The 24012-nt window shown below is 46.4% G+C and overlaps 1 protein-coding gene across 1 annotated transcript in view; it reads right to left on the bottom strand.

Moving 5' to 3' along the window:
- The window catches only part of COLQ (collagen like tail subunit of asymmetric acetylcholinesterase), a 46326-nt gene that overhangs the window by 12759 nt on the left and 9555 nt on the right, over window positions 1–24012 (bottom strand). Inside the window, exons 2-11 of the mRNA XM_064166939.1 lie at window positions 21173–21288; window positions 17756–17860; window positions 15625–15669; window positions 14483–14509; window positions 11912–11983; window positions 7748–7810; window positions 5325–5351; window positions 4696–4740; window positions 2866–2901; window positions 2044–2124 (exon numbers count right to left, since the gene is read on the bottom strand). Of these exons, the coding sequence (XP_064023009.1) occupies window positions 2044–2124; window positions 2866–2901; window positions 4696–4740; window positions 5325–5351; window positions 7748–7810; window positions 11912–11983; window positions 14483–14509; window positions 15625–15669; window positions 17756–17860; window positions 21173–21288 (617 nt within the window). The remainder of the gene's footprint in view (window positions 1–2043; window positions 2125–2865; window positions 2902–4695; window positions 4741–5324; window positions 5352–7747; window positions 7811–11911; window positions 11984–14482; window positions 14510–15624; window positions 15670–17755; window positions 17861–21172; window positions 21289–24012) is intronic.

Genomic DNA, 24012 nt, shown 5'->3' with positions numbered 1-24012 from the left:
GAATGCTTCTTAGGTTTAGTTTCCAAATTACAAAGCTCTGGGTACTGTATTTCACTTAGAGGCAATATCTGGTGCTTGTGACTCCCACCTGCTGGCCACCTTTTAGGAGGAGCCTGCCCCAGAGGCAGGGGAGAACTGAAGAAAGCAGTGAGATAATCAAGATACACATCAAAATGGAAGTGGAAGTGACACCTTCTTAATTTAGCTGTCCTCATCTAGGAGTGCCAGCTGGATCAAGAGACAGGAAACGGCCCCATGTTGATGGAATCTATCCTCTCAGCTGAACAAGCAGCCAGACAACTACAGTGCTTAAAGCCAGACTCACCCAGCCTTAAAATGCAGCTCTCAAGAGGATTAGAAAAGGAGGAAAGAGATAGCTAGCTCACCAGATGCAGAAAGGGAAAGCCAGGTTTCATTCAGAATTGCTTTCAGGACATGAGAAAAGGGCTTGTGTACCAAAACTTGGGTCTGGAAATCCTAGTTTAGGGTCAGACTACAGTTCTTTTAGTCACCTTTTAGTCTTTGTTGCCTTCAATTATGGCACACCACATGCCACCACTTTTTGGTGACGAGACCCCGTAATGTGACAAAGCATCTGAGGTCAAGTAAGAAGTGTGCTGAGTCCAAGTTGATTTTCAGCTGCTACAACCTGCAGAGGGAGATTCTGTGCATGTTACTTTGGCAGCACAAATGGGCACGGCTTACAAAGAGGAAACCAAAAAACCAACCCAAACAAACAAGCAAAGAGCACACATTAGCTTTAAAACATGACAATTCCAGATACTGGAACGTGTCCTGAGATACTGGAACGTGTCCTGAGATACTGGAACGTGTCCTGAGATACTGGAACGTGTCCTGAGATACTGGAATGTGTCCTGAGATACTGGAGCGTGTCCAGAGAATGGTGATGAAACTGGTGAGGGGCCTGGAGCACAGCCCTGTGAGGAGAGGCTGAGGGAGCTGGGGGTGTGCAGCCTGCAGAAGAGGAGGCTCAGGGCAGACCTCATTGCTGTCTACAACTACCTGAAGGGAGGCTGTAGCCAGGTGGGGTTGGTCTCTTCTGCCAGGCAACCAGCAACAGAACAAGTTGTGGCAGGGGAGGTCTAGGCTGGATGTTAGGAGGAAGTTGTTGGCAGAGAGAGTGATTGGCATTGGAATGGGCTGCCCAGGGAGGTGGTGGAGTTGCTGTCCCTGGAGGTGCTGAAGAAAAGCCTGGATGAGGCACTTAGTGCCATGGTCTGGTTGATTGTCTAGGGCTGGGTGCTAGGTTGGACTGGATGATGTTGGAGGTCTCTTCCAACCTGGTTGGTTCTATGATTCTATGAAATCAGGGACAAGAAATAACTCTTGTGGGCCACCCAGCATCACACTTAGATTGCACATACCTTCTTTACTTGGTGGCCTCTTTATTACTCCTTCCCTAGAGCACAACTTGCAATTTTCTCCCCACAATGGCTGTTCTTTTGTTTCAGTCATTAGTTGGTGGCATCAGAGCAACAGTGAAATGGGAATGAGTCTGTGTTTGCAATGCTGAACATAACCAGAATGCAAACCAACTGCTTTCTGCTATGCCAGTTAACTAGTGCATCTACAAGCTCCTGTATCTGAGCAGATGTATATTGACACCAACATTGCTGTAGTGGGACCAGGTTCCCTTTCCTGTTAGTCAGCAGAGAGAAGCAGGTTCCTCAGGTGGCAATTCAGAGCACCAACTCTCTAGCCATCAGGTAAAGCTAGGAATGGAGCTCTGTGTTGCTTAGGATGCAAAGGAGGGCTTTAAGGTCTGCTTAAGCTGTGTTCAGTGAGTTTTGTAACCAAGCTAGGAAAAGCAGAACTTTCTCCATGCTGCAGGGCCAGGGAGCTGAATGCTACAGAAAAGGCTCCTGCCTAAAGGTGGGGTTTAAACTCTTGCACAGCCTGTGCATGCACATGAGGTGTCTCAGGGCTATGCCCCTTCCCTGTGTGATAAAGGACATGGTACCACGAGTACAACCATGTGGTTGTATGCCACGAGTTATGGGAAGAAAAACACTGAGATCCTACTTGTTTGCCTCGCTTTCCAGGTCTTCCTATAGGTCCTCTGTGTCCTGGCACTCCAGATTGTCCCTTCGGGCCCATCTCTCCCTTGGTGGGTGCAGAGGGAATAAAGCAGGATGTAAGTACATGGGTACAGCTGCCTTAAACAAGACAGTGCTTTCATTCACACACTTCCCCTAGGGCATGCTGCTACTGATTCTTTGTCAGAAAGCCAAAAGCAGAATGAAATACTCTGAAACAAGGATGAAGTAGAAAAGGATCTCGAACAGTTTACACACATGTCCCTGAAAAGTTCTTCCCAAAACAGGGGGTCAAAAACATGCCCAGAGACTTGGAGAGGTCAAGGCTAGCAAACTCTCTGACCCCTTGGCAATATCTTGCTTTTGCTGGTAGGATGCATGTGTAACAAAATCACTCAGGGAAAGGGAGGTGCATTCATTAGCTTGCTAGCCTCCTTAGGAGCAACTCATCCTCATTTCAGGGACCATATGTGATTGTGTCATAAAATCAGCCTCTGGTAGGTCTTTCTATCCATAAACCAACATCTGAATCGAGATGATTTTTCAAGCCCAGAATAATGGTGGCATAAAAACTGGTCAGGGTTGTCACTGCCTTTTATACCTGGGCCAAGAAGGAAATCTTTCGTTGCTTCATATGAATAAAATCTATGCAATTAGGGCAGTAATGAATAAGTAATCAAGAGTTTCCTTTGTTAAGGAAAAATGGCTATGACCAAACTGAGGTTCTGAGGTGAGAACACCTCCAGGGATGACCCTGAAGCCACTTTCTAACTATGCCAGCACTCCCCAGCGTATCACACCCACTTACCTTTTGTCCTAGCATCCCAGGGAAGCCCATTTCTCCCTACAAAGTAAAAGGAGAAAAGCCATTAAAAACCAGAGTGACCTTCCCTCCTTGGAAGAAAGCAAAACAAGTGCCATGCACTGCTATCAGCTGAATAACACCACGCTGAGCTCCAGCACTGCAGGTGATGTAGGAGATAGGGAATTGTAAGCAACATTTTGCTGTCAAGACTACCCCTCTGGCTGATCCTCTGACACCTGGTCTCTCCTCCAGCAAAAACACAGTATCACAGTATCATCAGGGTTGGAAGAGACCTCACAGATCATCAAGTCCAACCCTTTACCACAGAGCTCAAGGCCAGACCATGGCACCAAGTGCCACGTCCAATCCTGCCTTGAACAGCTCCAGGGACGGCAACTCCACCACCTCCCCGGGCAGCCCATTCCAGTGTCCAATGACTCTCTCAGGGAAGAACTTTCTCCTCACCTCCAGCCTAAATTTCCCCTGGTGCAGCCTGAGGCTGTGTCCTCTTGTTCTGGTGCTGGCCACCTGAGAGAAGAGAGCAACCTCCTCCTGGCCACAACCACCCCTCAGGTAGTTGCAGACAGCAATAAGGTCTGCCCTGAGCCTCCTCTTCTCCAGGCTAACCAATCCCAGCTCCCTCAGCCTCTCCTCGTAGGGCTGTGCTCAAGGCCTCTCCCCAGCCTCGTCGCCCTTCTCTGGACACGCTCAAGCATCTCAATGTCCCTCCTAAACTGGGGGGCCCAGAACTGAACACAGCACTCAAGGTGTGGTCTAAGCAGTGCAGAGTACAGGGGCAGAATGACCTCCCTGCTCCTGCTGACCACACCATTGCTGATGCAGGCCAGGATGCCACTGGCTCTCTTGGCCACCCATCCTGATGTTGGGTTTGTGTGCTAGTTTGAAGCAGGCTAGAATGTTTTAGTGAGAAGGACTAGATGACAGGCTGTGAAAGGAAAACAAGGGTGATGTCTGCTTCGCTCACAGGCTTGCTGAGATGTATAGGAACAAGAAATAAAAACATAGATAACCACTCTCACTTCTGCTGCTGGTGAGCTCTGAGCTGCATCTTGCTCTCTAACCTCACCCTCCATTTTGGACTAATCCACTTTGCTTCCCAAACCCCCTGGCCAAACCTCCATTCTTCCTTGGAACTGGGGTAAGGTTGAGAGGGGCAGGGGGAAGGTGCAGGAGTGGTTGAAAGCCCCTCCTGGGGACTCAGGTTTCTGGGAGGGCTGTTGTGTTTCTGTGTTACCTTTTATCTTTGTATCTTTCTGTCTATAACTGTATATACTGTAACTATCTGCTTGTATATTGTGCTAGCTGTAAATATAAGCTTCATTCCTATTTCCAGAGCTGGCTGAGCCTAGTCTGGGTGATTTCCAAAAGTGAGTGGGGGTGGGGAACACCCAAACCACCACATTTTGTCTGTAGGCAGCCCTGCTACCTAAGCAACCCCCAGAGCCTTTTTCTTTAGTAGTTAAAAGAACTCCCAAGCCATGAACCTCGCTCACCCCCTCAGCATTATCATATCACCAGCTAAAAATGTTTTGGCAAGCTGTTGAGATTCTGAATTGCAAGGCTAGGAGAGACTGAGGTTACCTCCAGAGAAATCCCCTTCTGACTCACCGAGCCTGCTATGTGCTGAGGCTGAGGGTTGGTAGGAACAGAGAGGCTGCTTCACAGTCCTCCATCAACACTCTTGCCCTTCCAGGAAGATGCCTCCGGGCTCTCTTCCTCCACACCACTCCTGAGTTTTGCTATCAGAGGTACATAAGTCCCCATGTGCACACTCAGCTAAAGCTTACAGTCATTGGGAAAAGAGAAAATCACCTGGTCTCCTTTGACTCCTTTGTCACCCCTGTCACCTCTGGATCCCTGGAGAGAGACAACAGGGTGCCAATGGCTTATTTACTACATTTCACAAGGAAGCAAAACCTTCCTACAAGAGGCATTATTTGGATTGGCACAGGACACAGCAGTATCTTCAGAGCAAGGTGGATGGTAAATAGCTTAAAACATTTCCATGATATTTTCATTGATATTGGAATTAAGAGTCATAGAAAAGAGGACTCATTATGCCCAGACAATCACATTAAACACATGCTTTCCTGGATTCCCCCCGCCACACCCCCCAGTTGGCTTCACCCATGATCAGGTCTTACAGTAAAACTTGCCAAAGTTTAGACAGCCTAAATAAACCAGTCCAACACTGAGGCATGATTAGACCCATTCTACTGTGAGGTGCACTGTAGTGGCTTGCTCACGAGAAGGTGCTGTGTAAAACTCACTTATTCAACATCCCTGCCACGAGGCTGCTGCTTCTTGATGCTTGTTTTAATTTCTCAGCAGGACCTTTCAGACTCCTTTCCATCAAAATCCAAACTAATTTCTACAGCTACATGTTTGACACAACTATTTCTGCCTGTGAGAGTTGACATTATTCTTTGATCACCACTGACCTTTTCTCCTCTAGTCCCAGGAAAACCCTAAAGGGAAGAAGAGATATGTTAATGCTTCTAGCTTTCAAGATCACCTTTCAAAGTAAAGGAAGAAGAATAAAGCACAAATAATTAATTGCATCAACATGTGAATGCAAATGAATATTTATAGCTTCTAAAATGGCACTGAAACAGGTCTAGGAAACACGAAGGCAAGACAAGTCAGCCCAAAAGCCAATGTAAAAAAGCCAGGGGCAGACAGAAGTTTTGATGTTGCTTTACAACTGAAACAAAAGGGGGGAGAAAAAAAAGGAACTGAAAGTGAATAAAGCCCTTGCTTGCATAATTAATAATCTACATTAATTTAAGCAATCATCTTCCTCTTTTGTGTGTTGCTGTCATTCATTATTTGTGTGTGTGTGTTTGTTTTCCCCCTGTGGAATATCCTTGAATTCTACTTCAGTGATCTCCAGTGGGAAGCTCATTAAAAATACTAGCTTCTTTTTAAGACATACAGAGCCAACAATGGTGTTCAGCTCTTCTTCCCCATCTTTTAATGGAATAAGCTGGCTAGAACACTTTTTTTCCAAGTACCTTAAGGTGTTGTGCATTAAATTTGTAAAGGCAGAGCCTATGCCACAGACAACGATGTGCAGATACAATCAATAGGCTATGCCACAGACAACAATGTGCAGATACAATTAAAGGCTATGCCACAGACAACAATGTGCAGATACAACTAGAAGGCTATGCCATTGACAATGGTGTGCAGCTACAACCAATAGGCTATGCCACAGACAATGATGTGCAGATACAACTAATAGGCTATGCCATAGACAATGATGTGCAGTTACAATTAAAGGCTATCCCATAGACAATGATGTGCAGATACAACTAAAAGGCTATGCCACAGACAATGATGTGCAGATACAACCAATAGGCTATGCCATACACAATGATGTGCAGATACAACTAATAGGCTATGCCATAGACAATGATGTTCAGTTACAACTAAAGGCTATGCCATTGACAATGATGTGCAGATACAACAAATAGGCTATGCCATAGACAATGATGTGCAGTTACAATTAAAGGCTATCCCATTGACAATGATGTGCAGATAACAACTAATAGGCTATGCCATAGACAATGGTGTGCAGTTACAACCAATAGGCTATGCCACAGACAACAATGTGCAGATACAATTAAAGGCTATGCCACAGACAATGATGTGCAGATACAACTAGAAGGCTATGCCATTGACAATGGTGTGCAGCTACAACCAATAGGCTATGCCATTGACAATGGTGTGCAGCTACAACCAATAGGCTATGCCATTGACAATGGTGTGCAGTTACAACCAATAGGCTATGCCACAGACAATGATGTGCAGATACAACCAATAGGCTATGCCACAGACAATGATGTGCAGTTACAACCAATAGGCTATGCCATAGACAACAATGTGCAGATACAATTAAAGGCTATGCCACAGACAATGATGTGCAGATACAACTAATAGGCTATGCCATAGACAATGATGTGCAGTTACAATTAAAGGCTATACCACAGACAATGATGTGCAGATACAACCAATAGGCTATGCCATTGACAATGATGTGCAGATACAACTAATAGGCTATGCCATAGACAATGACGTTCAGTTACAACTAAAGGCTATGCCATTGACAATGATGTGCAGATACAACTAATAGGCTATGCCATAGACAATGATGTGCAGTTACAGTTAAAGGCTATCCCATAGACAATGATGTGCAGATACAACTAGAAGGCTATGCCATTGACAATGGTGTGCAGTTACAACCAATAGGCTATGCCATTGACAATGGTGTGCAGTTACAACCAATAGGCTATGCCACAGAAAATGATGTGCAGATACAATCAATAGGCTATGCTGTAGACAATGATGTGCAGATACAACCAATAGGCTATGCCATAGACAATGATGTGCAGTACAACCAATAGGCTATGTCATAGACAATGTTGTGCAGATACAACTAATAGGCTATGCCATAGACAATGATGTGCAGATACAACTCATACATATGCATACTTTTAGTAGAGGACCCAAATGACCTCCACAGTCTTATGAGCTGGGTGGAAAGCATTGCAGCCATGATTTCATGCTGCAGATCTATTTAAGAGCTGCAGTTTTCTAGTGGCATATCATTATATCCAGGCTTTGATTTTAAATTAATTCTTTGCATTGCAAAAGTTTATCTAAAAGCATTTTTTATGAAAAGCCAAAAACACAGCCATGCCCAAACAGACAACATAACCTTGCTTGGAGGAGAACAGATCTTTCTATCTGGATTAGAAAGGATATATCTTGATAAGTGCTCTCCAGCAAAATGATGAGGGAAGCAGCTGTCAGCAGAGCATTAGAAACCAATGTCTGAAAATGCAGCATTTGCTTAACAAACCTTGGAGCCCATTGGTCCTCTTGTACCTGGCAATCCCATCACACCCAACTCTCCCTTTTCACCCTAAAGGGGTCAATAAACAGAGTTATTGATTGTGGCTCTCTGGTGAGGTGGTATTTGAATGTCTGACTGTTCAGTGGTTCAGGTTTTATGTCAGATCTGAGACAAGCCTGGCCTCAGTGTAGTATTGTAGTCACAGGTCTGTATTGTAACTGCATTCTGCCTGAGCCCTCATCTGTTACCTTATTCTCCTATTTGTTTTTTCTTGTATCTGTAGCTTGTCCTCCAGTTTTGCCAGTTGCTAATAAAGGGCAGGTGAGCAAATTAATAGCAACAGCAGCACCTCCTTGTTCTGCATGAAGGTGCATTTTTTCCACCCGTGGTGACTCCCACTGAGCTGCAAAGAAAAGGTATTTTGCTGCAAGCCTTTATGGCTTGGGGGGCAGGCATAGTGGCTACTTACATTCTGTTCTCAGTAATCATGTGCTTTACAGTGCTCCAGGGCCAGTAAATCATGAAAAGGCTTTACAACAACTTCTCTGTCTGATGTCAGCTAATTACACTTAGTGTGAAATAGAGTAGTCCTGGCAGATAGGCACCAGTGCTACCCACAGGATACAGCTCTCATTCTCCCTTGGCTTTCACTGCCCAAGAATGGAGATGATTTTCACATTGGATGCTGCTGTGGCAGAAGTTTAGAAAAGACTTGAAGAGACAGAGTAGGAAAAATAAGGATTGCACCAAGACTGTGTCAAAGAAACCTAAGACAAGTTAGGAGTCTCAGCTGAAAAGATACAAGACACAGAAATGATAATGAGAAAACCCAAACAGCAGCTTCTTGGAGATTTAGATCAAGAAGAGGATGCAGCAAATTGCTATAGTGAAGATGAGTATCAGGAATTTGAGGAGATCAGATGAGAAGAAGAGAAAGGAAAGAGACACAACCGATGTAGGCTGGCACAGAGATAAGCTGGCACAGAGATCTGCTGGCCACTATTTGAGTGGAGCCTTCACTAATGGGCAGGAATGACTAGACAAAATGAAAGTGTAACTCATCAAAAGAACAGAGAAGACAGGGCTCAGAGGAGACAAGAGAAGCATAAGAATTGGAATCAAACAGTCATGAGTGCAGGAAGTCAGAGGGAAGTGCACTGATACTGAACGTGAGGGATTGTTAAAGGAATGTGATGAAAAAGCATAACAGACCAGGAAGAGATAAAAGCAGCTCTAGGAAGACTTCTTTGATAAAAACAGAGCTTTTAAAAGGAAAAGGCCAAGTGAATGAGTTTTCTGACTGTTCTGCTTTCAGCACTAGGACTGAGAGCAGAGCACTTCCTTTTCAAAGTGAACTTTGGTTTAAGTATGCACTGTCATTTCTTCTTCTTCTTCTTCTTCTCCTCCTTTTCTTGTTTTCTTTAACCAGGTTGGAAGAGACCTCCAAAATCATCCAGGCCAACCTAGCACCCATTCCCATCCAATCAACTAGACCATGGCACTAAGTGCCTCATCCAGTCTTTTCTTCAACACCTCCAGAGAAGGCAACTCCACCACCTCCCTGGGCAGCCCATTCCAATGCCAATCACTCTCTCTGCCAACAACTTCCTCCTAACATCCATCCTAGACCTCCCCTGGCACAACCTGAGACTGTGTCCCATTCTTCTGTTGCTGGGTGCCTGGCAGAAGAGACCAACCCCCACGTGGCTGCAACCTCCCTTCAGGTAGTTGTAGACAGCAATGAGGTCTGCCCTGAGCCTCCTCTTCTGCAGGCTGCACACCCCCAGCTCCCTCAGCCTCTCCTCACAGGGCTGTGCTCCAGGCCCCTCACCAGCTTTGGCGCCCTCCTGTGGACATGTTCCAGCACCTCAACATCTCTCTTGAATTGAGGAGCCCAGAACTGGACACAGCACTCAAGGTGTGACCTGACCAGTGCTGAGCACAGGGGCAGAATAACTTCCCTTGTCCTACTGGCCACACTGTTCCTGATGCAGGCCAGGATGCCATCGGCTCTCTTGGCCACCTGGGCACACTGCTGCCTCATCTTCAGCTACTATCTACCAGTCCCTTTCTTCCTGGCTGCTCTCAGCCACTCTGTCCCCAGCCTGTAGCACTGCTTGGGGTTGTTGTGGCCAAAGTGCAGAACCCTGCACTTGCCCTTATTAAATCTCATCCCATTGGCCTCTGCCCACCCATCCAGCCTGGCAAGGTTTCTGTGCAGGGCTCTCCTACCCTCCAACAGATCCAGACCTGCTCCTATCTTGGTGTCATCTGCAAACTTACTGATGCTGGACTCCATCCCCTGGTCCAGATCATCAGTAAAGACATTGAACAGGATCAATAAAGATATTGAACAGCACCACTAGTGCCAGCTGCCAACTGGATGTGGCACCATTCACCACCACTCTCTGGGCCCAGCCCTCCAGCCAGTTCTTGACCCATTTCTGAGTGAATCTGTTCAAGCCACAAGCTGCCAGCTTTGCCAGGAGCTTGTTGTGGCAGATGGTGTCAAAGACTTTGCTGAAGTCCAGGTAGACTACATCCACAGCCTGCCTCACATTCTCCAGGCAGGTAACCTGATCATGAAAAGGGATCTTCTTGCTTGCTACATTTCCAGATACTATAACATAATGTTCTTCATCTAATATAGCTGTCAAGAGCTTGAAGGTTTACTTCCCAGACATGGCTTGACTTCAGAAGGCATCTACTATTATTGAATTAGAAAGAGTACTATGTCATGTCCTCTGAGGTGGGGGAACCAATCTTTATGGAGCAAAATAAGAGTCAAAGGGCTCCAGGAAAGCACATCTTTGAACCTTGCAGGCAGCCCTTCTGCATAATGGACTGAAGAAAAAGAAGTTATCTCAGAAGTTGTGGTAGAAACTCCACATGCTGAGGCTCCTGTGAAGATCTGTATGCTTTTGCCTAAGACAATACTCAGTGAAGGACTCTCCTGCAGCTAATCAACACAGATGAAGCAATGACTCTGCAATAGCAAAAACATGTCCTGCCATTTCTTCTGCTATTGGTTGTTAAAAAGCACAGGAATGAAAGTTTGTTTGTGTGGGAATGGACTTCAAAGATGTGACCAGCAGTCCTCATCTTTTGTTATCTTTGTCCTCTGGCCCCAGCCTTTGATATTTTCCCTCTGATCCCGTGGGCGCAGTTACGCTGCCAGGAGACACACGTTCAGGCAAAGAGATCATCATCAAGAACAGTCATAGAATCATAGAATCAACCAGGTTGGAAGAGACCTCCAAGATCATCCAGGCCAACCTAGCACCCAGCCCTATCCAATCAACCAGACCATGGCACTAAGTGCCTCATCCAGGCTTTTCTTGAAGACCCCCAGGGACGGTGCCTCCACCACCTCCCTGGGCAGCCCATTCCAATGGGAAATCACTCTCTCTGGGAAGAACTTCTTCCTAACATCCAGCCTATACCTACCCTGGCACAACTTGAGACTGTGTCCCCTTGTTCTATTGCTGGTTGCCTGGGAGAAGAGGCCACCCCCCACCTGGCTACAATGCCCCTTCAGGTAGCTGTAGACAGTAATAAGATCACCCCTGAGCCTCTTCTTCTCCAGGCTGCACACCCCCAGCTCCCTCAACCTCTCCTCATAGGATTTGTGCTCCAGGCCCCTCACCAGCTTTGTTGCCCTTCTCTGGACATGGTCCAGCACCTCAACATCGGTGATGGTTAGTTTTGGAACACTGATCCATGTGATTGTGAGTCACCAGTGATTGTCAGTAAGTCTTCATTAGATTGACTTGCCACTTGCCTTTCACATATTTTAGCCTACATGGTTACAGAGATACAGAGACTAGGCTGAAGGTGGAGTAATCTAACTTCAGACTGGGCAGGTTTCTGCAGAGCAGTAGATCATAGAATCATAGAATCAACCAGGTTGGAAGAGACCTCCAAGATCATCCAGTCCAACCTAGCACCCAGCCCTATCCAGTCAACTAGACCATGGCACCGAGTGCCTCATCCAGTCTTGAAGTCCTCCAGGGATGGTGCCACCACCACCTCCCTGGGCAGTGCAAGATGTCCTTGCACTGCTGCAGCTTCCCCTCCTCCAACATATAATCACTTAGAGACTTCTTGAGACAAGTGTTCTGCTCAGATTGTGATGTTGAACAGGTTATTCCACATGAATTTTAGCCTTACCTTCGGTCCCACAGGTCCAGGCCATCCTACTGGTCCTGGCATCCCAGGGACTCCTGGGGGACCTGGTCTACCCTTGAATGGAAAACAGTGATTACAACCATTGATATAACATCATGACTATACACAGGCCTCCACCACAGACAGAAGATATGGAGGAGCAAAGCCTTTTGAGGAAAAGACCTACAAACCCAGAGATTTTGCTGCCCACCCTTTTATACTGACAATACAGTTTGTGTTGATGCTATTGGAGGAGGTGTGGGCTTGCAGAAGCACCAGGTAATACCAACTCAAATGAGATCAGCTATGTGCAGTCAAAACAATCACCCCAACCCCCCAGCATCAGTAACTTAAATCCTCTTTTGGTTTAATAATATGATGGAGGTAAAAAAGAAGGCAAAAAAAGACAGTCTGGATCAAATTCGTGTTAAAAACCAGAACCAAATCTTGACCTAGGATACTTTTGTTCACTACTTTTCTTATTCTGAACATTCTCATATTGTTTTTAGCTATAATTGCTCATTATTGGTTACTCAATGAGTAGCAATAGCTACATACATGCAGCTTCTAAACAACACCTCTAACTGATGCTACAGAGTAGTGAGATGCCACTGCTTTATGCCACTTGACAATATGATCTAAGAGATATCATCATGCTAAGAGTTTCATGAGCCAGAGTTGTACTGATTTATGTCTAAACCTAAGCAGCTTCTCTTTTTGGAACCTACTAGGTTGGGGTTTTTTTTTGTCAGAAGAGTAAGTGCCAATGTATTGTGCTTAAGGTTTACATTCTCTAGCAGGTTGGTGGGTGACTTTTCTCTGAGACATTGCTATTTTGGACATTTGAATGTATGTAAGTAATACTTTGGTGTTTGCTGTAGGGCATTTGCAATTTAGATGACACAAAAGACCTCTTGCTTATGTGCTTTGCACTTATTTGGATTATTGATTGGGAGGTGGTATTAAAATCCTTGGTGTGTTATTAGAAGGGGGTCCAAACACTTGGTGTGTTATTAGAAGGGGGTTCAAATCCTTGGTGTGTTATTAGAAGGGGGTTCAAATCCTTGGTATATTATTAGAAGGGGGTTCAAACACTTGGTGTGTTATTAGAAGGGGGTTCAAATCCTTGGTGTGTTATTAGAAGGGGGTTCAAACACTTGGTGTGTTATTAGAAGGGGGTTCAAATCCTTGGTGTATTATTAGAAGTGGGTTCAAATCCTTGGTGTGTTATTAGAAGGGGGTTCAAACACTTGGTGTGTTATTAGAAGGGGGTTCAAATCCTTGGTGTGTTATTAGAAGGGGGTTCAAACACTTGGTGTGTTATTAGAAAGGGGTTCAAATCCTTGGTGTGTTATTAGAAGGGGCTTCAAACACTTGGTGTGTTATTAGAAGGGGGTTCAAACACTTGGTGTATTATTAGAAAGGGGTTCAAATCCTTGGTGTGTTATTAGAAGGGGGTTCAAATCCTTGGTGTATTATTAGAAGGGGGTTCAAATCCTTGGTGTATTATTAGAAGGGGGTTCAAATCCTTGGTGTGTTATTAGAAGGGGGTTCAAATCCTTGGTGTGTTATTAGAAGGGGGTTCAAACACTTGGTGTGTTATTAGAAGGGGGTTCAAATCCTTGGTATATTATTAGAAGGGGGTTCAAACACTTGGTGTGTTATTAGAAGGGGGTCCAAATCCTTGGTGTGTTATTAGAAAGGGGTTCAAACACTTGGTGTGTTATTAGAAAGGGGTTCAAACACTTGGTGTGTTATTAGAAAGGGGTTCAAACACTTGGTGTGTTATTAGAAGGGGGTTCAAACACTTGGTGTATTATTAGAAAGGGGTTCAAATCCTTGGTGTGTTATTAGAAGGGGGTTCAAACACTTGGTGTATTATTAGAAGGGGGTTCAAATCCTGGATGTATTATTAGAAGGTTATTTCTTGTCCTGGTTAGTGACTACCTCTGCATATCTCTGATTTCATCCTGCATTTCTGTCCTCCTTTAGAGTCAATTACATTAACTGGAGGTACTTAGTGACTGAGATAATGTATTCTGTTTCATCACATGTAGGGGCACATAGCTTTGGCAATACATCAGGGGGTTTATGTCACCAGGCGTAGGATTCTAATCATCATATTGCATTGCTGCCAAAATTCTGTACATGTCTTCACTAATGGTTTTCCCTCCTTCAGAGGTGTTTGCCTGAGCCTTGTTTGGACTTTGGACGAGTAAAACATTTGATTTTGCTGTGGCATCTTTTTAGTGTGTCTTTAATGATAGCTCCCCTATTCCATTTCCCCTGTTCACACAGACACAGCTCAGGCAATTTCCATTCTGGTTTAAGTCTCTGGCCAGAGCAGCATGCTTCTGTTGAGGGAAATTGTTGAATCCAAACCAACTGGGACAGCCCTCCAAGCCAGCCCTGCACCCAGCCCTACCACCCACCCTGGGTACCAGGGGAAGCAGCACAAAGCAGTTACACCTCAGCACCAGCCAGTGCTCATTTAACTACTGTCTGCACGGCTCTCTGGCAGCTGCTACATGCCAAGTATGAGACAGGTTTCTGAGGCAGCATCTTTGTTCATACCTTTCTTCCTGGCCTGCCAATCTCCCCCTGCCAGAGAAAGGAATATGTTAGTCTCACAGGCACCAGGTGAAGCACAGTGGCTCAGTAATGAAGGCTTTGGTTTTACATACATCAGTAAACATTGAGGATATCTTTGTGTTCAAGATATTGCTTGCAGAGGCAAAATGAAGAGAGTCATAGAATCACAGAATCATAGAATCACAGAATCAGAGAAACAATCAAGTTGGAAGAGACCTCCAAGATCAGCCAGGCCAACCTAGCATCCAGCCCTAGACAATCAACTAGACCATGGCACTAAGTGCCTCATCCAGGCTTTGCTTCAACACCTCCAGGGACAGCAACTCCACCACCTCCCTGGGCAGCCCATTCCAATGCCAATCACTCTCTCTGCCAACAACTTCCTCCTAACATCCAGCCTAGACCTCCCCCAGCACAACTTGAGACTGTGTCCCCTTCTTCTGTTGCTGGTTGCCTGGGAGAAGAAATTAACCCCACCTGGCTGCAGCCTCCCTTCAGGTAGTTGTAGACAGCAATGAGGTCTGCCCTGAGCCTCCTCTTCTGCAGGCTGCACACCCCCAGCTCCCTCAGCCTCTCCTCACAGGGCTGTGCTCCAGATCCCTCACCACCAGAGCTCCTTAGTCTTCTCTGTGTTCTCAATCCTAAATCTACAGTCATTCCCCTGTATAGCAAAGCAGATAATTATATGCCCATATTCAGCTGTAGGGCTCTTAAATATCATCAGGGAGCAAATGCTTTGCAAACTTGAAGCCATAATTTAACACATAGGCCTGTTTTAATATAGCACCTGATCCATCCAATTACCACTGCATGGGCAAGCTCTGCTTCTCATCTCCTCCTAGGGGTACAGGACACAGAAAGGCCAGCCCTGGACACATGAGCTGATTTCTGAACACATACTCTAGACAGAGGTGGCTATCATGAGAAGCCATAAAGAATACTTCAAGGCTGAAAATGATCACTGCAAGGTGAATCTTTAAATTAGGATTTCAAAGCAATTCACAGCTTTACATTCAAATTACATCTATGGGTTCCACCATTCATTAAACAGCCAAGTTAACAAGTGAACACCCCACTCTTTGCTCCTCAAACCCACACCAAACTCCATAATGACAGCCACTTACTTTCTCCCCTTTTGGTCCCATTACACCAGGAATTCCTTGTGGACCCTATGGAAGAAAGTGAATGCAATTATTCAGCTGCATCAGTAAGGAGGCACTGGTGGCTCTCTTCCCTTGCCCCTGTACATCTCTCCTGCCAACAGTGTGAACCCAGAAGTTTGGGGTAGTGAATGTGGCCTCTTAAATGCCAGATCAAAGATACTGCATAATGGCTGAACTGACATGAAAAGTGCAGAGCATCTTCTAGGCAGAGAACACCAGAAAGAATTAAGGCCTGGGTCAAAGGAAAGATAAGAGGTTATTGGAGTCCTGAAGAATTAGTGATAATGACATCAGCTGGCAAAGCAGGTGCTAAGAGAAGTGGCATAAACATGCAGGAAGGGATCTGCAGTGTTGTATGGATGTGGAGGATTTCCACCACTTATGGATCCTGAACATATTTCTCTTTCAGATTAGTCTGATTATTCTTTTGGGAGACTTCTTAATTCAGCAGACCTCGAAAAGCCCAAACCAATGAGGCAAATGGTTCTGTTTCTAGAATGCATAAAATCAACCAGCTTGGAAGAGACCTCCAAGATCATCCAGGCCAACCTAGCACCCAGCCCTAGCCAATCAACCAGACCATGGCACTAAGTGCCTCAGCCAGGCTTTGCTTCAACACCTCCAGGATCAGGGAGGTCATTCTGCCCCTGTACTCTGCACTGGTTAGACCACACCTTGAGTTCTGTGTTCAGTTCTGGGCCCCCCAGTTTAGGAGGGACATTGAGATGCTTGAGCATGTCCAGAGAAGGGCGACGAGGCTGGGGAGAGGCCTTGAGCACAGCCCTACGAGGAGAGGCTGAGGGAGCTGGGATTGGTTAGCCTGGAGAAGAGGAGGCTCAGGGGGGACCTTATTGCTGTCTATAACTACCTGAGGGGAGGTTGTGGCCAGGAGGAGGTTGCTCTCTTCTCTCAGGTGGCCAGCACCAGAACGAGAGGACACAGCCTCAAGCTGTGCCAGGGGAGATTTAGGCTGGAGGTGAGGAGAAAGTTCTTCCCTGAGAGAGTCATTGGACACTGGAATGGGCTGCCCGGGGAGGTGGTGGAGTCGCCGTCCCTGGAGCTGTTCAAGGCAGGACTGGACGTGGCACTTGGTGCCATGGTCTGGCCTTGAGTTCTGTGGTAAAGGGTTGGACTTGATGATCTGTGAGGTCTCTTCCAACCCTGATGATACTGTGTGATACCTCCAGGGATGGCAATTTCACCACCTCCCTGGGCAGCCCATTCCAATGCCAATCACTCTCTGCCAACAACTTCCTCCTAACATCCAGCCTAGACCACCTCTGGCACAACTTGAGACTCTGTCCCCTTCTTCTGTTGCTGGCTGCCCAAGAGACCAACCCCACCTGGCTACAGCCTCCCTTCAGGTAGTTGTAGACAGCAATGAGCTCTGCCCTGAGCCTCTTCTTCTGCAGGCTGCACACCCCCAGCTCCCTCAGCCTCTCCTCACAGGGCTGTGCTCCAGGCCCCTCACCAGCTTTGTCGCCCTCCTGTGGACACCTTCCAGCACCTCAACATCTCTCTTGAATTGAGGAGCCCAGAACTGGATGCAGCACTCAAGGTGTGACCTGACCAGTGCTGAGTACAGGGGAAGAATAACCTCCCTTGTCCAACTGGCCACAGCAGGACACACAATGTCCTGAATCACAGCCCACTGCTCTCCTGAGGCTTCAACTTGTATCTGATGTTTTCTTTCTCAGGGATGTAATCCTCTAACGTTCAAATTCATTGCACCTTTTATGCATGGACTTGGTCCCTTACATGGAGGACAACAGGACCTAAAGCAGAGAAAAGAAAAAAAACCAAAGATCCCCTGAATGAAGTGACAGCACCTCCTGGATTTTTTTGTGAGTGCTACCCACTCCAAACCTGCACAAAATGGTGTCCTTGAAATTGGGCAAGGTAAGGAAGCCAGGGATAAGAACATATGGTAAAAATCCTACATGATTTATGCACAGCAATATCAAAGTGGAATTAAGCCAGAGCTTGATATGCTTATTAAGTGGTAAAAAGCATTTGCAATGTTTTACAGCTTTGTAAGGACCTTGAAACAAGTGAGGGAATTATGTGGTTTAATCACTAATGCATCACTCACCTGGGGGCCAGGAGGCCCTGAAAGGCAATGTGATTCAGGCAGAGGGGAAGCCTGTATTATCTTGAGCTCCTGACACAACTCTTCCATTTCCAGGGCTAGCAGCTTCTACATAACATAAGACAGACAGGTGAATGTGCAGCCATATGTAGCCCATAAGAGAAACACATGAGAAAGCAGCCACCAAGTGCTAGTGCCTGAAGAGATCCTAATTATCCTCAAGAGAGAAACCCAGGGCTTGTCAGAAGGTTAACTTCATGGATCTTTGAACATTAACACTTCAGCATAGTGTCCTGCCCCACACTTCCCCCTCTGCCAGAGGCACATCTCAGCCAGGCTGCAGCATGGCCCTCCAAGAGAGCGTGAGACCCTGGTCTAATCTTAGAACTGACTCTGCTCTCTCTGTTCCAATTCACAAACAACAGTTCCTCTCCAAAAATAGTGTCTTTGCTCTAATAATAAATGCTATGCTCAGTGAGGCTATAGGCAGTGTGAACTTCACTCCAGAAGACACTAACCCATAGGCATTCATTCACTGCAGATGAGAGCCAATGCTTTTAATTAGGTCTAATCTCTTGACTTCAAAAATAGGCTTGCAGGAATAAACTGGCTGATATACATCCCCTGACAAATGTGGTCTTCCCTGGAAAGGCAGGCAAACTCGATTTTTACATAGGAAATTCTTAGTAGAACTAAGAATTAGGAATTAGTGAGTAGGCAGAAAAAATCTCACTGTTGGAAGGGACAGTCTGTTGGGGTTACCAGAGTGAAGCCAATATCTTACACCCAGTGCTCCCTGGATGTTGCACAGTTGCCATGTGTATGGTTATACACCATATAGAGCAGACATAGCTGGGTGAGCAACAACTCCATCCAGCAATGCATGGCAATTGAGTGAAGCCAATATCTCACACCCAGTGCTCTCTAGATGTTGCACAGTTGCAATGTGTGTGGTTATACATCATATAGAGCAGATAGAGCTGGGTGAGCAACAACTCCATACCAGCAATGCATGGCAATTGAGGGAAGCCAATATCTCACACCCAGTGCTCACTGGATGTTGCACAGTTCCCATGTGTATGGTTATACACCATATAGAGCAGATAGAGCTGGGTGAGCAAAACCTCCACACCAGCAATGCATGGCAATTGAGTGAAGCCAATATCTCACACCCAGTGCTCACTGGATGTTGCACAGTTGCCATGTGTATGGTTATACACCATATAGAGCAGACAGAGCTGAGTGAGCAACAACTCCATATCAGCAATGCATGGCAAGTGAGTGAAGCCAATATCACACACCCAGTGCTCACTGGATGTTGCACAGGTTGCCATGTGTATGGTTATACTTCATATAGAGCAGATAGAGCTGGGTGAGCAAAACCTCCATACCAGCAATGCATGGCAATTGAATGAAGCCAATATCTCACACCCAGTGCTCTCTGGGTGTTGCACAGGTTGCCATGTGTATGGTTATACATCATATAGAGCAGACAGAGCTGAGTGAGCAACAACTCCATATCAGCAATGCATGGCAATTGAGGGAAGCCAATATCACACACCCAGTGCTCACTGGATGTTGCACAGTTCCCATGTGTATGGTTATACATCATATAGAGCAGATAGAGCTGGGTGAGCAACAACTCCATATCAGCAATGCATGGCAATTGAGTGAAGCCAATATCTCACACCCAGTGCTCACTGGATGTTGCACAGCTGTCATGTGTATGGTTATACACCATATAGAGCAGATAGAGCTGGGTGAGCAACAACTCCATACCAGCAATGCATGGCAATTGAGTGAAGCCAATATCACACACCCAGTGCTCACTGGATGTTGCACAGTTGCCATGTGTATGGTTATGCATCATATAGAGCAGATAGAGCTGGGTGAGCAAAACCTCCATACCAGCAATGCATGGCAATTGAGTGAAGCCAATATCACACACCCAGTGCTCACTGGATGTTGCACAGCTGTCATGTGTATGGTTACACACCATATAGAGCAGATAGAGCTGGGTGAGCAAAAACTCCATACCAGCAATGCATGGCAATTGAGGGAAGCCAATATCTCACACCCAGTGCTCACTGGATGTTGCACAGTTGCCATGTGTATGGTTATACACCATATAGAGCAGATAGAGCTGGGTGAGCAACAACTCCATACCAGCAATGCATGGCAATGGAGTGAAGCCAATATCTCACACCCAGTGCTCACTGGATGTTGCACAGCTGTCATGTGTATGGTTACACACCATATAGAGCAGATAGAGCTGGGTGAGCAACAACTCCATACCAGCAATGCATGGCAATTGAGTGAAGCCAATATCACACACCCAGTGCTCACTGGATGTTGCACAGTTCCCATGTGTATGGTTATACATCATATAGAGCAGATAGAGCTGGGTGAGCAAAACCTCCATACCAGCAATGCATGGCAATTGAGTGAAGCCAATATCACACACCCAGTGCTCACTGGATGTTGCATAGGTTGCCATGTGTGTGGTTATACACCATATAGAGCAGATAGAGCTGGGTGAGCAAAAACTCCATACCAGCAATGCATGGCAATTGAGTGAAGTCAATATCACACACCCAGTGCTCACTGGATGTTGCACAGTTATCATGTGTATGGTTATACACCATATAGAGCAGATAGAGCTGGATGAGCAACAACTCCATACCAGCAATGCATGGCAATTGAGGGAAGCCAATATCTCACACCCAGTGCTCACTGGATGTTGCACACTTGCCATGTGTATGGTTATACACCATATAGAGCAGATAGAGCTGGGTGAGCAACAACTCCATACCAGCAATGCATGGCAATTGAGTGAAGCCAATATCACACACCCAGTGCTCACTGGATGTTGCACAGTTGCCATGTGTATGGTTACACACCATATAGAGCAGATAGAGCTGGGTGAGCAAAAATGAAATGGTGGGAAGAGATTGCACAGAAGGATTTCAAGACTTTCATTTCACCTGCTGTGCAAGCAAAGCATGATGCAAAACAGGACACATACATGATGCATGTCCTGAAATCACTCTGAAGAATGGAAAATTGCTTTTCTGTCCTTGCTTGGCTCATTTCATTGCCATTTCATTATTTCAGTTGCCACTGCCATAGTTCAGGGTTGCCTTACTCTCAGAAAGATCTCAAAACAGAGCAAGGGGAGTATTTTAGATTAATTGAATTAACTGCCCTAACAAATCCAGCCTCATTTCATTCCTTAATCTACTGATTTACTTCAATCCCCAGCCTGGGATGTTGAATAATTGTCCTAACAGAGCCATATCAATATGGCCAGACTGTTTTTCTGAATGATACCATGAAACAGTGCTCTAGAGGCTTCTTCAGTCTTTGTCATACAGAAGGAGTCATATAAAGAACAGAGAAATGCTCCAGGGCCACACTTACTGTGCTCCAGCTGTGCCCGAACTGTGGTGGTGGAAACATGGGTGGTGGAGGAGGAGGCCCAAGGAGGCAGCATGCTCTCTGGCTGAGCTGCTGCTTCTGTTCCAGACAGGGGAGATCTGTTCAATGCAAACACTCATCTGTTGACTTGAACACCACAGACATGTCTTACAGAGTAAGAAGCTGATCTTACAGTTACAGAAGCTGGAAGCAAAGATTCACAGAGAAACGGTGTGGAAATGATGGACTTGTACTGTGGGGTGTGGTGGAATCTATTTTCTCCTTGGAAATGACATCTCTAGAGGTTAGAGGCCTTCTGCAAAGCTTTTGCCAAGGACAGCAAACATTTTCTTATGTCTGTTGGTTTCTTCATCTGCTTGGCAGCAGATGGAGTGAGTGCCTGCAAAGCTGGTGGCCTTCTATGAACAGGTCACAACATTCATAGATGAGAAGTGAGCAACTGATGGCATCTCCCTGGACCTGAGCAAAGCCTTTGACACTGTCCCTCACCACATCCTGGTCTCCAGGCTGGTGACACATAGGTTTGATGGGTGGACCAAGAGATGGATAAAGAGCTGGCTTGATGGCTGCACCCAAAGAGTGGCTGTCAATGGCTCCATGGCCAAGTGGACACCAGTGACAAGTGGAGTCCCTCAGGGATTGGTCCTGGCACCAGTCTTGGTCAACATCTTTGTGGGTGCCATGGACAGAGGCATTGAGTGCAGCCTCAGCAAGTTTGCTGATGACACCAAGCTGTGTGGTGCAGCAGCCAGGCTGGAGGGCAGGGATCCATCCAGAGGGACCTGGACAGGCTGCAGAGGTGGGCACAAGCCAACCTCATGACATTCAACAAGACCAAGTGCAAGGTCCTGCAGCTGAGTCGAGACGATGCCAAGCACAACTCCAGGCTGGGCAGTGAGTGGCTGGAGAGCAGCACTGAGGAGAGGGACTTGGGGGTGCTGGTGGATGAGAAGCTCAACATGAGCCAGCAGAGTGCACTTGCAGCCCAGAAAGCCAAGCAGAGCCTGGGCTGCAGCAGCAGAAGTGTGGCCAGCAGGGCCAGGGAGGTTTATTCTCCCTCTCTACTCTGCTCTGCTGAGACCCCACCTGGAGCACTGCATCCAGTTCTGGAGCCACTATGACAAGAGGGATGTGGAGATGCTGGAGTGTGTCCAGAGCAGGGCCACGAGGATGCTCAGAGGCTGCAGCAGCTCTGCTGTGAGCACAGACTGAAAGAGTTGGGGCTGTTCAGTGTGGAGAAGAGGAGGCTCTGAGGTGACCTTTTTGTGGCCTTCCAGTATCTGAAGAGGGCCTGCAACAAAACTGGGGAGGGACTTCTTTGGCTATCAGGGAGTGACAGGGCTGGGGGGAAGGGAGCAAAGCTGGAGATGGGTAGGTTCAGAGTGGATGTGAGGAGGAAGTTGCTGAGCATGAGAGTGGTGAGAGGCTGGAATGGGTTGCCCAAGGAGGTGGTTAAGGCCAGGCTGGATGAGCCCTTGAGCAATCTGTTCTAGTGGGAGGTGCTCCTGGCTCTGGCAGGGGGTTGGAACTGGATGATCTTTGAGGTCCCTTCCAACCTAAACCATTCTATGACTGCTACACTTCACTCTTCCTTTAAGCACTGCCTTCCACTGCAATGGGCTTTGTAAGCATGGTAAGCCCAAGATGCACAACTGTGACACCACTGGCTTGGTTTCTATCAGAAAAGGGTTACCCTGACAAGCTCTCTGCAATTGCAATGTCTATTTTTAGGCTCCAGGTTAGCTTTGTGTGCTAAACACAGAATCAGAGTCCTCCAGTTCCCATCAGTGGAAACAATCTCAGTCCAAGAATAGGACTGTCATCCTTTTCTGTGAAATATGAAGACCCTGCCTACACAGAGCATGTGTTTACATATCTTGTGTGGAAACTGCTCTTTCAACAGCTTCAATATCAAAGAACATATTCCATATGGAATATTGAAGGATGACAAAATGAAAGACTCCCTGCAGCACTTCCCTAAGGGGCAGTTCTTTCTAGAACATAAAAATTGCAATAGTCAGCTTTAAAAGAGAAAGTCTTCACCATTTTCAAACTCAGATTGTTTTTATGGTCCAGACCATGGTTCAAGAAAGTGAATCTCTGGGCACACTGGGAATGGTTGCTTTGGAAGAGAACACATTTTAGCCAAGCTGCTGCAATGCCTGGTTTCGTTGCTGCATACTGCTTGCTTCTCATCGTGACTGGCATTTGGGAACTCTTACCCAGGATGACCACAGAATCACAGAACATTAGAGATTTTAAGAGACCTCCAGAGGTCATCAAGTCCAAGCTCCCCTGCCAAAGCAGGATCCCCTAGGGTAGTTTGCACCAGAATGCATCCACATGGATTAAAAACCCCAAAGCTTGATGACAGGGTCAGATATTCACAGAATCACAGAACTTTAGAGCTTGGAAGGGACTTCCAGAGATCAAGAAAAGCCTGGATGAGGTACTCAGTGCCATGGTCTAGTTGATTGGACAGAGCTGGGTGCTAGGTTGGCCTGGGTGATCTTGGAGGTCTCTTCCAATCTGGTTGATTCTATGATTCTCTGAAGTCCAACCTCCCTGCCATGGCAGAATCACTTAGGGTAGTTCACACAGGAACACATCCAGGTGGGTTTGGAAAGTCTCCAGAGAAGGAGACTCCACAACCTCTCTGGGCAGCCTGTTCCAATGTTCCTTCACCCTCACTGTAAAGAAGTTTCTCCTCATGTTGAGGTGAAACCTTCTATGTTCCAGTTTGCACCTTTTGCTCCTTTTCTTATTGCTGTGGAACACCAGAGAGAGATTGGTCCCAGCCACTTGACTCCCACCCCTCAGAC

The sequence above is a fragment of the Pogoniulus pusillus genome, chromosome 28 (genome assembly GCF_015220805.1).
Source record: "Pogoniulus pusillus isolate bPogPus1 chromosome 28, bPogPus1.pri, whole genome shotgun sequence".
Classification (NCBI taxonomy): Eukaryota; Metazoa; Chordata; class Aves; order Piciformes; family Lybiidae; genus Pogoniulus; species Pogoniulus pusillus.
The sequence above is the reverse complement of the archived record's forward strand: the minus strand, read 5'-3'. Positions and strand labels throughout refer to the sequence as shown.